This window comes from Eurypyga helias, unplaced genomic scaffold (genome assembly GCF_000690775.1).
Source record: "Eurypyga helias isolate BGI_N326 unplaced genomic scaffold, ASM69077v1 scaffold12527, whole genome shotgun sequence".
NCBI classification, from domain to species: domain Eukaryota; kingdom Metazoa; phylum Chordata; class Aves; order Eurypygiformes; family Eurypygidae; genus Eurypyga; species Eurypyga helias.
In genome coordinates this window covers 12,426-30,000 of record NW_010261217.1, presented here as the reverse complement: position 1 = coordinate 30,000, position 17,575 = coordinate 12,426, and the positions used below count along the sequence as shown (strand labels likewise).

Genomic DNA, 17,575 nt, shown 5'->3' with positions numbered 1-17,575 from the left:
CCAACCAACAAACCACAAAAAAACCAAACCAAAACCACAGTAAAAAATTCAGACAGTGGCAATATCTGTGGAAGAATCAAACTGAGATGTTAGGAGAGAAATTAATACACTAACCTTTCCAAAAGAATAGAAACTTAATGCTGTTGCTTAATGCACAACTTGAAGTAAGTTTAAAAAAACCCCAGGCCATATTAGTACTTATGGACATACTGGATATATCATTAGTTCTGTATGTACGTGCAAATAATAAAGGCAGAACAATACATGATATCCCCAGAAGTTGGAAGTGTGGGCTGTTTTTAGATGCTAGCACATCCACATATCTTCTTGTCCTGTGTGATAAGATCATTATTATTTTTATCTCCCCATCTGGAGGTATTTCAGTCATCTTGTGATCCTATATACTATTTGAGAAGAGGCCATGTTCTGTTACCTTACAACAGTGATCTTTCTGAAAGTCATAAAAAATGTTTGTCATGAGGATTTCAGTTGTAGCAGAGAAACTGAAAATGCTTTCTTCAGAGACATACACACTCACCGTAAGTAGAGATACAAATAGTTTTGATGTCAGTGGTTTTTCTTTGGTTTTTAATCGTACCTTTGAAATAATGCCAATAATACTGTATATGGAGGCATTCTTCAATACTTCAGTATATCTGAATTAATAAAGCTTTATTAATATTTTTCATCTACTATTCGTAACTATTCATATTTTTATCTACTTTTCATCTAGAACATAAAGGGTTTTTTCCTTCTTCATTTTAAGAAGGCACTGTTTGTATTTCTTGGGAAGAGTGAAAAATGTATTTAATGTCCATTTCCCCACACACAGTGCTGTAAACATTAAGAAGAGTTTACATCTAAGGTCCTTCTAACCTACCTACAGAAACAGCAGGTAGAATAAGGAGTACAGAAACTGTAGTCTTTCTATTGGAAATAGAAGGAATTTGCATTATATTAAGAATTTAAGTAACTGTGGCTTGGGTTCAGATCCAAGGAGAGGGAAGATTCTGCATTCTCATGCCATTGCCAATAGGAATGTTGACAGCCCTGCCTCTGAAAGATAGATTTTTTTCAAAGCATCTGTGTTAAAAAGGCTGTATTTTCTTGTGGCTGCTGTATGTTAATACAACTTTGTTATTCCACTTGTGAACGGATGACTGAAACACAACGGGTGTCTTCATTCACCAGTCTTTCGCATTCTTTTTGTACAACAGCCAAAGGAGTGGTTTGGTTTTGTTTTGTTTGGGAGTTGCTTGATTTAACTGAGTATTTTCATGTACAGGGATTGCAATTCTACCATCTTACTGCTTTTAAAAGTGGTTGTTAGAGATTATTACTTAATTTATGGTTTTGGTTACTTGCTTATGGAGTATCATCATTCTAACGAATAGATGATTACGTAATAATATTAGAATTCACAAAGGTTTACACAATACAGCAGTTTTTTCCATCAGGTTTTTGATAACCAGAGTGAGAACTAAAATTATTACGTAGTTGTTGGGTTTTTTTATTTGTAGAATTGCTGTTCCGTTTCTGGAAACTGTCAAACCGACCTTAATGTTTATTATGCATTTCATTGTATATTTCCAGAGCTGCAATGAATAACATTCAGCAACTGATTATGATTTTGAACTCTGCAACTGATACACCATCAGATACTCTCATCATGTATTTCAATGTAAGTAACTAGAAGGAAGATTTGTGAAAGATTCTTGGAATTATTGCTCAAGTAACTTTATACACTTGTAGACCTGATGCACGTGTTTTGGGAAACTCCTTTATTAACAACCATTTTTTGAAGAAGTACATTTTAATTAGGATGGTTTAAATATAACAGCTCAATTTAGAAAGCACTTCTAATTTACGTGTACTGGAACCTTGCAAGTTCTTAAATATTTTTGTTACTGCACTAAATATTAAAGTTTATTTAGGTATGTGTCAGATGGAAAAGGAAGGGGATATAAAAGGGAGGCAAAGAAGAGGAGGAGGATGTGCTTGGAGTATCTTATATACATATTCAGCAACTCAAGTGTATTTCAAACTTTAAAGACATTAACATTGATGGTACTACTGTCATATTAGTTGGCTTGGTTGCAGCTAGTTGTATGCGAGACACAAAGTTGCAGTGACTGGAAATTGTTGAATGTATACAATGATTCTGTGTTTTTAAATACTCCACTTTTATTTATGCTGATGAGCTGATTGAGAAATGTTACGAAGTGAAGCAGGACTCGTGATTGAACCATTAAAACGTATTTGAAGTAAAATGTCCTTTCTTTGCCTTTCCTTCCCCTGCCCTCCTCCTTTATTAGAATTGCACAGTGAACCCTAAGGATAGTATCCTGAAAAGAGTGGAAACTCTTGCCCACATCTTCAAAAAGAAATTTGCTGAAGCGGTTGGACAGGGATGTGCTGAAATTGGCTCACAGGTAACTAGCATTTTGGTTGAGTATTGCTCATGTGAACCCTGTTGGTCTCACATTGGTATTGCTCATGTGAACCCTGTTGGTACTAGCAAATGTGAGACCTGACTTACTGACTGTCCTCCTTCAGTGCAGATCAGTAACGGTACAAAGCAACAGCATTCTTTTCAACTTGAGGAATGGAGAGGGATTTTTGTTTCCTAAAGCGTGTAAAGATAGGATTCAACAAATTATTCGTAATATATAAGGAGCCATAGGAACTGCGTACAAATATGTTGGGAATACTTTAATGAAGAATGGGAAAATTGCTGGGCAAAATACATTTAGTGAACCAAGTACTTGCATTCATTAAGGTAACAGTCTAAAACTGCAGAAGGTGACTCACTTCCTTATGAAATTGGTAGGCCAGCTGTGCTTTCAACAAGGATTTTGGAAAACAAATCCAGCCAAGTTTGTACTCCACAGTCTGCTGTCTCTCAGCTGTGCTTTTTATCCTGTTTGCTGTGAATCAACACCTGATTAAGTCTTGGTATAGTTGTGGTAGCTACAAACCTTAGTAGCCTTCGAGGCCTCTCCAGTGCTGTTGGCAACTGAAACTGGGGACTTCTTTAAAGTGGCTCTTCCAAGAACAGAAATGTTCTGAATTGTTAAAACATGAGAGTCTGCCTGTTGTAGTCTGTTAAAACTTCTTGTAAGGTTCTTGATTTTTTTCTTTTCTAACAGAGATACAAGCTTGGAGTACGTCTGTATTACAGAGTAATGGAGTCTATGCTAAAGTCGGTAAGTTTAGTACTGGTAGTTTAGTACTGGTATTGCATTTACAAACACTAGGTGTATTCACAAGTTTGGTTTGATTGATATATTTCAGGAGGAAGAGCGCCTCTCAGTCCAGAATTTCAGGTATGTGCCTCTAACTTGTTACTGAAGTCTGCTATTTGAGTGTTAGGACAAGTATTAATAACTTTCTTTCTCCTTAGCAAACTTCTGAATGATAACATCTTCCACACATCTCTTCTGGCATGTGCTGTTGAAGTTGTCATGGCTACATATGGCAGTAAGTTGAACCTGAAGTCCTAAATAGCTTTGTTCTTTACAGATAAATATTGCCATTTGTTCTAATACATAAAATACAGTAAATAGCAAAAAGCAAAAAAAGTGCTCACTGAAATTTCTGAACTAGCAATGATTCAATAAATACAAAAAGGGAAAAAAAACCCCACAAAAGTGAAAGAATGTAGTACTCTTGATAATTTTGGTCCGTTTTTCCTGCAGGAAATGCTTCACAAAGTGATGGTACCAGTGCGGAAACAGACTTATCTTTCCCATGGATTCTTAATGTATTCGATTTAAAAGCTTTTGACTTCTACAAAGTGATTGAAAGCTTTATTAAAGCGGAGCCAAGCCTAACAAGGGAAATGATAAAGCATCTAGAACGCTGTGAACATCGAATTATGGAGTCTCTCGCTTGGCAGTCTGTAAGTAATGCTTTAAAGTAGTATTTGTTCTTGTATAATGTGCATATCTAGGAAATCGTACCCAAGTCTGTGGAATAGGTTGTGGTCTTGCTGAGATTTATTTCTAGCAAAATCAATTACAAGAGCAAAACAGGATTAGTTTTGGCATGTCTTCAGGTTTTGAAAAGAAGCAGTATATCAGAGGAAGAAGTTGACATAGCTCTGCTGATTTATGTGATTGTAAGCCAACATCACCTTACTAGTCTGGCATGAATCTTAAGGGTAATACCCTTAAATGGTATTTTGCTGCCAACAACAAGGCAATAAATTCTATGCTTTTATTTGTAAGTTAATTTTTATCCAGTTGCTGTTCGACTTGGCAACAGAGCCTTAGTTCTGTGCATCTGATGTGTTTGTTAATAGTACTTAAAATATTGATTTGGTTCGTCCTTTGCGCTTCAGTCACTTTACTATTTTCGGATGCCATGAAAACAAAATGCTGGGAGGTTGGGTTTGGTTTTTTTAGGCTGGATCTCAGTAAATCAAATGTTGTTTCTTTATATTGTATGTCACTTGTAAAACAAAAATATGCTGTTAATGCCACAAAACAAGAGGCTATAAAGACTGCTAATTTTGACCAGAGACACACAAAGCGACTGTTTTAAGAACCCATCCCATATTTTACGGTTCTGGGAAGTTAAAAAAACATGGATGCCATAGCTAATGGGATAGTCAGTCATGAAGCAAGTTCTCTTTTCAGACTAATCTGTGTTTTAGTTTGTATGTGACTTCGGAGTGAAAAGTCAACAGTTTTCTAGTATGGATGATACTTTTCCAGGCAGTGGAGTTATATTCCTGGATTCTGAGAACACACATTGGGAAACGCAGGTAGCCTCTACACTGCTGTATGAATTTCTTCATGGATTTCCCATTCTTTGAATAAGGCTACCTGAAAGCGCTTGAGCTTGGGGGCCTTTAAGCAGAGCCTACAGAAACAGGGGAAACGAGGCAGTATTTCAAGAGGCAGCAGTATTTTAAGAAGCTTGCAGGCATATAAAAAGTGCTTATTTGAGAGTTGTAACATTCTGAGAACAAAAGGCAGAGGTACAGATACCCAAGTTTGACTCTTTATAAGCAAAAAGTGGCTACAGCTACCTTCAGCAAACCAGTTTGCTGGGAAAAAAGCAAAGTCAGCTTGCAGACCAATCAATGATAAGCCGTATCTACCAGTTTCTACCCACTAATTCAAACACTGCATGATTTGGACTTGCGCTTTCAGACTGGAAAATGGAAAGCATCGTGTTTTCAAAAATTACGGGTGTAGCTTTTGTGAAACAGATTATAATGTCAACAGCAAGTAAAGGATTATTTCAGGTTTTCAGAGTGCTCTGTTTGAATGCATTTTAATGTACTGGGTCTGTCCTCTTGAGTTGCCAGAGGTACATATTTGGTAGTGTTTTGGGGTGGCTTATATAGCTGTTTTAAGCGTTAATAGTAGTTCAGCTGGAAGGGACCTACAAGGTGCCAGTAAGAGATGCAGAGTGGAGCACAGTGGAGGGGATAAAAAGCAATGTGCAGCGCACGTATCCAAGGACCCTTCTGCTTCACTGACCACTGTGTCACATCTTGCATGTCCCCAGGCGCAGGACAGTCTGCAGTCACGCCGGGCTTGTCACTACCGGGCACAGCAGGGTTCCCTCAAGAGCTGAGGGAGGCTGTAGCAGGCAGCTCTGGGCAGTTGGAGCCTGCGTACAGGCCTCCATTGCCTCCTCCAGCTGCCTGTATGGGAAAGGCTGGGAGCTGTGAGCAACAACCTGCGTAGTGTTGGCTCAGGAGAAGTAGTGAAATGTTATCTGTAGTAAAATGTCTTGCTGAGTCTCCGGGTCACTACAGTGAAGGACATGAGGCGTGTACATTGTAAGGCTGCTTATAGAAACATATAGCCGTGAGGCCTCTAGTGCAGAAAATCCACCTGTGCCATCTAAATACTGGCCGGTTGAGTCTGAGAGGTGTAACTTATTAGCAGTGGGAGAAAATGCTTCTGTGGCTGACTTGTAAGGCTGTTGAGGTCAGGTGTCCCTGAAAGGTTCAGCTAGTGAACGAAGGAGTGGTTTACCGTGTTCTTCTGCAGTTTATTACCTGGATATTGTCTCCATGTAATAGTGTACAAGGTTTATAAAGTGTCTGCTTGATTAGTAATTCCCTCAGGAAGGGGGAGGCAATTAGAGAAGTGTAGTTCATGCCAGTAAACATCTCAACCTTCAAATGCTTGATAAAGGAGGACAGAAAAGGCAGATGACTGCTGCTTAGTTATAAAATCTCATCATAAGTGATTGCTTTGGGTTAATTTTTAAAAAAATTCCCTGATTGTCGTCGTTCAATCGCACACTGGTAATTCAAAAAATGTGCAATCTCAAGAAGGTTCAAGTTTCCTAATATGGTTAGAGAATTTTTTTTTTCTGGAAAGTGTTAAAGTGAAGAAAAATTAAGAAAAGCGTGGAATGAATGAAGCTTATGCAAAAAATATCTAGCTTGAAATAAGAATATTTATTTACAAATATTTGTATAATGCAACTGTGATTCCCCAATTATTTGCCATGTACTTTTGTTTAGTGCTTACCTTCCCCCACAGGTAGTACATTTCATTATAAGGCTTCTCTGCTCTTTGGAAAGTCAGGTCTCTTTATCCAGAGCTTCCTCATTCTCCTGACTGCTTTAGGAAGCAGGACTTGAATATGAGATTTAAAGGGACTGAGCAACTGAATACAGAGTAGCTTGAATTTATTGGAGTTTTACTTGTCACAGAGCTTTTGTGAGGAAAAAATTAAGTGCATGTGACCTTTATCTGACTTTGGAAGTTATATCGAATGAATGTGAAGGATTCTGTTCCTTACTGGTATTTGAAGATAATATATCACTCCTTTGCTAGTCATTGTGAATATGTTTATTGCATAGCTAGCTGATTTAGTCATCTGTACTTTAGGAAGGAGATTAAGCTTTTCTAGGTCATGCTTTCTTTTAACAAAAAAAACTATAGCCAGAAAAAGAAAAGTTGATTTCTTCTCAATAATTCTTAATTTTGAAAAGGGGCAAGTGTCTGTACTAAATCAATCATGTGGAAAATACTGCCTCTTCATTAAATACTTACTGAACGCTGAGGGGAGATTATCCACTCAAATGTTGTCTACCAGTGAGGTTATAATGCTTCCAGATGAAGATTATGTGGAGATCAGTTTAGAATATGTTAATAATGCTACATAATTTTTATTGGCAAAATAGAAATACACCATACAGTATTCTTTCTTCACTGTAGAACACTTGTGTGTTTCATCTCACTACAGTATTTTGGGCACTATTTTAATTTTGTAACTTGAAATAAAGGGAACTGAAACTGCTGTAGATTCAAAAATGAAGGTCCCTATAGCCTTTGCTTCATTTTTCTCATATTGATATAAATGTGATTTAAACCCTGGCAGAGTTAAAATGTGTTCCCTATGAAGGGGATAGCTTCTTACCTGCCAGCCTGGGAATTCATGCTGAGCCTTTGACATAATTCTGTTAAATTGATCTCTCTTGTGGCCAGAAAAAGACTAATAATTTTGAGTATCTCAGATGAAGGTTGTGTGAACAAATTTCAGAATGCCTGAATTTCCCTTAGAGTGTCTCAGCTTGCTGCAGTGTGTTAAGAAACAAGGAAGAGCAGGTTTTCAGAGCAAGCAAATAAAATACAAAGTCTATCAATTTTCACAGTCTGTTTTAAGAGTGTATTATCTATAACATCTGAAATGTTTCTGGGAACAATGTGACAGGTTTGGGTTTTGTTGGGGGTTTTTTTGTGCTGTGTCATTGAAGAAAGTGAACACTATGGAGTATCCATCTTTGTTGTCTGTATCTGCAAGGCAATCCAGTTGTATTCTCCTGTCTCTCAGCTTGTACTCTGCTCATAAGCTGTGAACGGGGAGGAACAAGCAAGGTACTAGATTGCTTTCACATTGCTGCTTAGGGAACGTGCTTCCTGCAAAAATACCTTTTCACATGTAATTTAGATGAAGACCGTGGAGCATACACATATTCTAAATCATCACATTTGTCATGCTTAAAATAGTTTGGGCCGCACTACAAAATACTTTTTCTGCAAGCCAGCCTTTGTTGGGCCAGAGATGAGATGTGCAAAGCCCTTCTGCTCCATCAAGCTTCAGTTGCCCAGGACTGGGGTAGTGAAGGGGTCTTGTTCTTCTGCACTGGAGTTGCAGACTGACAGCAACCTTGTCCAAAGATAAGGTAATTCATGCCAGCACGGTAAGGCGGGTTACAGAAAGAAGCATGGCCGTGCTTTTCTGGTGAGCTCTACAGAGGGTAAGATGTTGTGTTGTTAACTCACCCCTATGAGCGCTAGTAGTCCAAGGGGTGTTCCTTGCACGGGGGCAGTTTTAAAAGGTTACCTGGTAGCTTTCGCTATTAACAGGAACGAGAGGCAGTGGTGTTGCCTTCTACAACCCCACAACAGCAAACTGAACAGAATGGGAAGGTGCACTGTGGCAGGCTAAAGAGAGTTCCTTCACGGTCTGTTGCGGTCTGCTAGCTTCAACTGTTTTTTTGGTGTTTGCATGGTAGACAAACAGATGTTGAAGCCAAGCGGTGCATTACACTGCAGCCTTCTTTGGGTGTATTGCTCTTTAACACCTCATGTCTTAATTGGTGTTTGTATTTGTCAAAGGAAGAAGGAACACCAGTATCAGTATGTGTTGCCATTTAGAGTTTTAGTGTGGTTTGGAGTGTCAGTGACTGATGGAAGATAAAGATGGCTCTCCAAGGCTCCTTCTCTTAATAGTTAAAATATGATCAAAAGTAAGCAAGTGTATTTCACTGTGTCTGTAACTCCTTCCACGTAGGCTTGCCGAAACTGTGCTCTGTAAAGGTTTTCCTTCACCAGTAGCTGCTTCTCTGTGGTTTCTGTTGTCAATTAAACATCTGCAGTGAAATCTGCATTACTGTTTTATCATGTATCATTGATTTAACATAACTCAGTGTTTGCAGTAAGGGGTTGTCAACCATGCAGTTAATGTTTATACTCGGATACCTTACCCCACACCAAAGACTTCTGCTGGTTTTAAATTAGGAAGGTCAGTGTGGCAGAAATACCTTCCTGGGGAAAACCACGTATTCCCAAAGAGTGTATTTTATTGCATTGATATGACAAACTCACTGAACTGGAATAACAGCAGACCTACTTTGATTGTGCAGTAAGGGAAAAATATTAAATGGGGATGTTTAAGATTTACTTAAGGATAAAGGATAAATCCAGGTAGGGGAAAGCAAGTACTCCTTAGTATTTGTTACAGGAGAAGCTTAACTATCCAGCATCCTAGCCTGATTGTACAAGGACACAGTTGCTGTGGAACTCGCTGTACTAGAGTGCTTAGTGCCTATTTCCTTGGATGCAGCATACAATTTAAAATTAGGTTTCTGTGCTCCTGGTAAGGAGGAATTGAACATCTAGGAAGGGGAGTTAGTATGTTTTCTTGTGGTGTGTATCCTTTGCAGTAGTGTTTTCTATTAGGTTTATGCCTGAAGTCCTACACCTCTTCTGCAGGTAGGTGTAGTTTGAAGTCCTGTTTTTGATTTTGACATCTTTAAGTCATTTGTTTTAAAACTGGACAAAGTAGGAGTGGTCATACCATCAACATTTTTATGCAATAAGTTACTAGATAAATGATTTACTTCTGTATGAGAAGAATGACTCCAAAACCTTGTTGTTAGGCAGCCAAGTAAGGCCAGGCAGCAAGGACACCAGGTTTTTGGGTTGCATGTGCACTACTAGGCTCAAAGGGACAATAGTTCAGGCTTGAGTATTGCCCCACAGCCACCGGGGGCGTTTTGTCGGTAACGTGTTCCTTGGCATGTTTTGGCATTTGTCAGCACTCCTCCAGACAATGCCTAGGCAGGATTTAGGGCATGATGTTGCTCGGGGACTATATTCAACGGCTGGTATGGATTAGAAGTGGGGAAAGTTTAGTTGTGTGGGTGCAAGCTGTGATTTGCCACTTGCCCTCAAGGCCTTAGGACATGCCATGGCTCGTTGTGTTACCGACTACAGACGTAGTCGTGGGTTCAACCACCTGAGTGACTTCAGCACTGGCAAATGAGTCACGCTTTCCCTTACTCTCCCCTCTGGGCCCCAGGAGTCATACGTGTTTCTGCACAGCAGCCCATTTCTCATAGAAAAGCTAGTGTATGGCAGCCATACTCCTTTCATACCAGCAAAATTTTCCCTTTTCTTAAATATAGGAGTACCTAATTTGTGAATGAGGGACAGCCATATGCACAAAAAAAGTGCGCAGCTTATCCAGAACGACAGCACATGCAGGTGTGCTCACTGGCAGGGTATGAACCACCTACGGGGCTTCACTGGTGTGAAGGCAGGCACCTCAGCAATTGCGGGCATCAGTCACCCAGCTCCTGTGATCTTCTGGATCCATCAGAAGGATATCGACCGGTTGGAGCAAGTCCAGAGGAGGCCACGAAGATGCTCAGAGGGCTGGAGCACCTCTGCTATGGGGACAGGCTGAGAGAGTTGGGCTTGTTCAGCCTGGAGAAGAGAAGGCTCCAGGGAGACCTTATTGCAGCCTTCCAGTACCTGAAGGGGCTACAAGGAAGCTGGGGGGGAGTTTTTACAAGGGCCTGTAGTGACAGGACAAGGGGTAATGGTTTTAAATTGAAAGTGGGGAGGTTTAGATTAGCTATCAGGAAGAAGTTCTTTCCAGAGAGGGTGGTGAGGCACTGGAACAGGTTGCCCAGAGAAGCTGTGGATGCCCCATCCCTGGGAGTGTTCAAGGCCAAGCTGGACGAGGCTTTGAGCAACCTGGTCTAGTGGAAGGTGTCCCTGCCCATGGCAGGGGGGTTGGAACTAGATGGGCTTTAAGGTCCCTTCCAATCCAAACCTATGATTTTAGGCACCGAGTATTCTCTCTCAGCGTGGAGATTGCTATGGATGACCATTTCGAATGTGGAATTTTCTAGGGTTTTTCTGAAAGGCGTGCAGACTATGCCATTTCACATGCTCACCATGCTCCTTTCAAAAAAGTTACATTAGGAGGGTGCGGCTTTGACCGTAAAGAAGGAACTGAGAATTGATTTGAGGTTTTTCTGTCTGTACATACTAAATATATATTTCTTCTTGCATCATGAGCGTGTTCCAGAAGTACGTGTGATGAGAGAGAGGTCACTGCCACCACTGCTGCTTGGCGTGATAGTGCTAAAGGATCATTACTGGTTCTGCTACATGTGTGGGTTTTGTTGGGTTGTGTTTGCTGTTTTTGTTTTTTTTTTAAACTGTCTATGATTTTGCCTTTATGATACAAGGCACATCCTTAGAAGTCTGGATAGTTGCTTTTTGGGTGTTTTTGGATATACCATATAGTGTCATATACACATGTATATGTTTTATATGCTTTTTTTAGTTTGAGCATATATATACTCACACTTTTTAATAAATGCACCGATAAGATATTGAAGAGTCTTTCTCCCATGCCTTTCTACTGCTCCTGAAGAGTTTCCTTTTATAGAAATCAAGCTGCGCTTTTTGAAGCTTGAAACTTTTATTTGCCTTAACAGCCGAAGGCAAATTGAAAAACCAGGAAGAATACGAAATTATAGTCTTCACTGTCTGCACCATCACTTTGAAAATCTTCCCTGCCGCTCCTGTTTATCGTGAAGATGACTCACGCTGTTATTCGTGCTTGGGTGTTGCCACCCCAGCAAATCCTCTGGGCTACTGGAAGAGAAACCAGAACTCTTTACAGCCAAGGTCCTGCGTTTCCTGCTTTTGTCTGTGCTGGCAACGTGTTCGCTTCTTGGTTAGGCACCCACTAAGCGTACAGAACACTCACTGGGGTTGTGAGATATTGGTTATGTTAGCACAGTATTTATTAGTGGATTTATCTGTTGCAGGTATAGCAAGTCAGCCCAACCCTTAAGATGCTATTTTGATTCAAGTACAGGCACGACCAGAGGGATTACCTAAGACACAGCAGCTATGCAGAGTTTTCATTCTGTGAAATTTGGATGCCATTTTTGGTTAAGGATTTAAGTTTTTCTCTGCTTCATCTACTGCTTTAGAGTTTCTCATATTAAGGGTGTATGAGTCCTAAGTTGCTAGACTAACTTAGGTATTTAGGTTACCTCTATACTCGAGACAGAGCCTCACTTCCAGAAAGCAATTAATTCTGTTTATCTTAAATAGGTGTGTTACAATGGGATTATTCACTTTCTGAAGTTACCTCTCTCCACAGACTGCAGAGAGCATCTGTCTCCATGACAAACCTAAACTAGATGTGTGATGTTTGTCTCTGTTAAGGTTAAAAAGTGAATCATATCCGTAATACTAGTCTTCATAACTGCGTTTTCCCCCTCCCTTACGTCATTAAGGGGGCACTACCAAGAGGTAGCTAATTCTGCCCAGTTTTGGTTTAGGTGGCTGGTTGTGCTGTATATCCCGCTTACAGTCACTGTTGTGGTTTCTGTTCACCGGGAGGTCGTACTGTTACCAGCGTGGCAGCAGCAGCGGAGAATGTGTCACCGTGTCTCTGGAAATAGATTTTCGGCTGTAATAGGGAGCTGGGTGTTAGAGCTTTTGCTCAGTGGAGCTTGCAGCTCTGTTGGTGCAGTATAAAGCTATCTTGCCTGTCTCTACACTGCTTCCAAGTACAGAGTTAGTCACAGAAATAAGACTTGATGTAATTTTTTTGGTCTTTTTTTTCTTAAGGTTGCTCTGATTATTAGTAACATTTTAACAAAAAATAGTGAAATTTTTCTGGGAATGCTTGCTTTTCAAGTTCATGTTGTACAGTGTTTTGGTGTTGATGCTACGGCTGTAGGATTTTCATTTTAGTCCTACTCTGTTTCTAGATAGTTTAAACTTCATCCTCCAGCCTTGTCATATTGGCATTGCAGATACTTGTAGGAATTTTTAAAGGTTGCCCACGAGGAAGAAAAATATATTAGAGTTCAGGGAGATATACTTGCAGTTCTTTAATTTTACAAAAAAGTTGCTGAACTGGGGCAACTTTAATGTGGCAGGGTCCTTAAATACAAAAAGAGAAAACGCTTGGGTTAAATTCTGCAGCTGTATTACTGCTGCTTCTTCCTTGGATGGGATTATGCTCCCTGACTTCATCGTTTTGTAAGTCTTTGCCATCAAACAAAACCAGTGAAATGGGTGGAATGAAGTTATGGTTTAGTTTGGGTTTTTGTCTTGCTTATTTTACCTGAGCCACAGCCCTGAATAACTGTCCTAAGCTTTTACTGCTCTTTCTTACCTTATTGCTGTGTCATTTGAGCCGCTCCATCGTTAACTTTTCTGTGGAAGATAGAATTCACTTCTGTTAGGAAGCGAAGCAGGTGCCAAACAATCATTCTGATGTGGTAGGTTTGTGTTTTGTTTCTTTTTTTTTTTTTTGCTTTCCCCAGCTCTGTGCTCAATTTTCAAGCTCTTAAGGGGATAACAGTATTTTGTCAAACTCAAAACACCAAATTACATGTCACTGGAAGTGGGTTTTTGTCTCTCTGCCTGCTGCCTTTTCTTTAAGTTGTTGCATGCATAAACGCATGTTTCTTATTTTGGTTGGGGTTTTTTTTGTAGGCCGAAGAAGTGCTTTTGTGCTGGCTTTTGTACTGTATAAATGTAAGGTGTTTCAATTATGTGTTTGTATCGCTGAGTGTATACAGTAATAAAAATCCCCTTGTCAGGGATGGGGATCCCCTTGTTTACAGCTGTTGAGTAGGCATAGTGCTCACCATCCTCCAGAGTAATCCCTCTAGGTTTTTTTTTTCTTTTGGGTTGGGTTTGCCTGTCTGAATGGGTTAGGCGCAGGCTGGGAAGTGCCTGTGGTGCAGCGGAGCGCTGTGCCACTAACGCCTGGACCTGCGTGCATGGCGTTCTCCTGAACCCCTGAACAGAGACTTCAGGCTTAGCCAGTTAGGCTGTGCCTAGTCTGAACCTGGCTTGGGTAAGTACCTGAACTGGCATCACCCTGTCCTTCCCATTCTGGAGTTAGCCTGCCTGGGACAGAGCCTGTGCTTGGCACGCTCTGTCGATGCCTGCTGCACCCACCAGCCGCTCAGAGGAACTTGCAGATCTTATCTGGACAGAAAAGCTGCTAATTTTTTTTTTTTTCCCCCCACACCTACCCAACCACAGGAACATGTGAAACACAGTGTGGGCCTGCAGTATAAATGGTAAAGTTTTTCACACATAAGAAGTGTTAAATAACTTGAGCAAACAAATAGACTAAGAATTTTCGATTTGGTTTCATTAGAGGTATTTTTGTTTGGGCTGAAAAGGCAGATATTTTGGTACTTGCTTCACCATCTGTCTTCTCTCCTTTTTTTTTTTTTTTGCCATGTTTCGCTATATATTTAACAAATTTCTCCATTGACAAATACCTGCAGTGCTGTGGGTACTTTTCTCCTTACTTCATAAAAGCACTGAAGTTTTATTATAGATGCTTTCGACTTCAGTCAAATGTAGTTCTTGATTCTGTGTTGAATGGTAATTTTTTTTGTAATCCAGTATCACTCCTTAGTGACCAGAAGTGTCTTCAGGTTTTATCACGTTAACAGCTGCTTTAAAAACCTGCTTACCAGGGCAAACTTCCGAGAAGTAGTAGATCTGGTGTTGCATAATTTTACAGAAGGGTGAGGACTTGCAACTACTGACTTCCCTTTTTTTGGAAAAGCAGCAGAGTTAACCTAGACACAATTGTTCTCGTGTGAGATACACACACAATGTTATTCCAAAAATAACAGCGTTAATTTTGGATGCCTCCTGTTATGAGCATTGTTATTTCAGAATTTAAGGCAGCAACTCACTGTTTAAAAAAGGTGGAGTTAAGGCAACTCTTCATGTGTGTGGAAAAGTATTCTTTTACCTCTTCCTAAAAAGACAGGAACTTCTTGTTAGAGGCTTTCCTCCATTCTTGCTTGCGGTTCGATTCTCATGTTTAAACTGTAGAAAACTTTGTGGTGCAGGACAGCTTTTGGTTTTGTTATAAATAGAGAGGACAGACTGCTTGTTAACTAGAAAAAATAATTTAGAATTAAATGCTCAGTTCTGGAATTCACAGTCTTCCAGCAAAATGATAGGTTTTATAGGAGACCAAATGGTGTGTGCAGGGTTCTTCTTGTTTGTTTTAATTTTGTGCTAGGTTCAGTTTTCTCCAGGAAAACATGGGCATGCTTTATAAGCAGTTGTAGCAGGAACTGGATGGGGGGAGGTGATAAATGTGAAAGGCTACAAATTGCTTCAATATCAAAGCAGAATTAGCGGGTTAGAACGAACTTCTGCAAGAAGTTGGATGGAGAAGTATTAGGCTCTGCAAGCGTGGCTTTCTGCATTCGCGTTCATCTTAAATGAGCCCTGTTGAGTACCTTCTGAAAATGTGCTGATTCAGCGACTGGCAGTTGTGTTTAGACAATCGTTTAATTGTATTTATACAATTTATGAGCACTCTGATAATTGGGTAACAAATGCAGCCCGAGCATTTACAGCTTGGAGGTTCAGAATTGTTCTGCCTTACCTTTTGTAATGTATCCTGTTTCATGGTGTCAGTGATGCTCAAATGTCAGTATAACCCCTAGGTGTAAATGATAATAGTCTAGCAAAAAAGGGAACTTTTCAGGATTTACAGGTCTGCCCAGGTGCAAGAACCCTATTATACTGCATTTACTGCTGGAGAAGCATAAACACATTGCTTCTCCCTGATAAAAGTCCTAGAAAATAACATGGAAGAATAAGCAATGTTAGAGGATACTGTGCTCAAATGGGATTTTCAAATTTTTAGTGTTGCTGAACACGCAAACACGCCCGACCCAGGAAGTCCTGAGGTACAGCTGGTGAAGGAGGAGAGAAAGCCTTGTGTGCCTCTCCTGCTGTTACCTTCTTCCCCTGGCATCCAGCCTTGGTCACGGTTGGAGGCAGGATTGTAGATTAGCTGAATGTTTGGGGTCTGATCCGGTACAGCTGCTCCCATCCTCTACGTGATCTCATGAGCTTGTTTTCCATCTCTGCAGTTCTGTGACTGAGGTTACTTTCTTAAGGATTAAAAGTTTGGAGGTTGATTCCAGTTAAGGATTTCTTACCTGTCTGGAGTATCCCCTATTTGGATGAAGAATGTGCAGACTTACTTGACTTGGTGTTTCTTTAAATATCAAAGACACGTATACTGAGTGAGACAAATTTTGACTTGATTTCTGTTCCTGTGAAAGCCAGAAATTAAAATGTCAATAAGTATAAAATGAGAAGTATTTTAAAGGAATGATAGGTTGAGGTAAATCGGAGGTGTTGATAGAAAGTTTGGGGTTTTTCCTTGTCTTTGGAAACTGCTGGTGAATTACCTAGCTCTTCGTGGCTGCCTGCTTTGGTTTAGATTAAAAAAAAAAAAATATACTTGGAATCAACTACATTTTCACTGCAGTTATTTTAATGGTGAGCGTCCAGTATCTGCACTCCATAGGTGAAGAAACCTGACTACAAAGAATAAATTTTAAAGTTTTGATTCTAAAACTGAACTCCGATTCCCCCCCTTGCACAGACATACGAGTAAAAATAATGTACTTTTAGGGATTGCTGGGTGCAACACTTTCAGATGCTCGGGACCTCTGGCAACATAAGCCTTTTTTTATGTGAGATGCTTATGTATGGTTACTCCTCATCTAGATTTAAATTTTGGCATGAGTTCTTACCAGAGAGGCAGAAGAGTTGGTGTCAAAGGCAGGAGCAGAGGGAAGGACTGCGGCTGTTCAGGAATGTACCAGCGACAGCGCTGCTCCATCCACAGCTTTCCAGGATAATCTTGTTGCAGAACTGGAAAAGGTGGAGAAAACCTCATCCACTCCTGGACAGCTGGTAGCTTGGCTGTATATGAGCTTGTTGTGGGAGGTACAACCTCACTCCCCCTCTTCTGAATCAGTCAGATCAGGAATTTCTCAAGTAACGGTCAGATTCTCTGCATTGCAGAATTGCTCTTTTTGACTGTTTGCGTGTGTGGTGTGGGGGTGTTTGTGTTGTTTTGCCTTGTTTGAAGTATGTTTAATAAAAAACGTAAAGCTTCCTCAAACAGTTTTGGGATGTCCAGCTGTTCAGTGTTCGGAAAGTTAGGCGCTGTTGCAAAAAGCAGAAGCCGCTGCCCGGGAGAGTGAGTGCAAGGCACAGGGAGCTGCTCTTCGTACCTCCCCAGGCTCATTAATACACCAAGGCAAGTCTGGTTTAGAGCGATGTACCCATACACGTGACTTTATCTGCTTGTTCTGCTTTTAAATCACGGATTATTCCCCCCCCCCCCAACGGTACTCCTGTAATGTCAGGAAGAGCAGCTTCTCCTTACCAGGGGGAGGTACCGCAGCGCTCGCTGCTGTAATGCAGAGGCATTGATTAACGAGTTGTCACTCAACCGAGCATCAGCTTTGCCCAGCTCGGGGAGAGGAGAAACACAGCCCAGCAGTGACATTAAGGGCTTCAGACTCGGCGCCTTTTGGGGGGGCAGTCTGATATTAAACAGTCTCTGCAGAGAGAGATGCCCCAAGGCATCAGAGATGCGTATCTGGCTTCTGAATTTTGGATCGCTCTGATTTTTGGATTTGCTAGTGGCATATGGAAAATGCATAGGCTTTCCACGCATGGGGGGGGTTGTGCATTTT

At 40.6% G+C, this 17,575-nt stretch overlaps 1 protein-coding gene across 1 annotated transcript in view; it reads left to right on the top strand.

Annotated features, from left to right (window-relative positions):
• RB1 (retinoblastoma 1) overlaps positions 1 to 12,489 on the top strand; it is a gene marked incomplete at its 5' end in the record, with an annotated part of 29,681 nt that extends 17,192 nt beyond the window's left edge. The window contains 7 exons of the mRNA XM_010155303.1: positions 1,594 to 1,681; positions 2,316 to 2,432; positions 3,150 to 3,206; positions 3,295 to 3,326; positions 3,404 to 3,480; positions 3,699 to 3,901; positions 12,385 to 12,489. Coding sequence (XP_010153605.1) covers positions 1,594 to 1,681; positions 2,316 to 2,432; positions 3,150 to 3,206; positions 3,295 to 3,326; positions 3,404 to 3,480; positions 3,699 to 3,901; positions 12,385 to 12,489 — 679 coding nt within the window. The remainder of the gene's footprint in view (positions 1 to 1,593; positions 1,682 to 2,315; positions 2,433 to 3,149; positions 3,207 to 3,294; positions 3,327 to 3,403; positions 3,481 to 3,698; positions 3,902 to 12,384) is intronic.
• Positions 12,490 to 17,575: the final 5,086 nt, after the last annotated feature.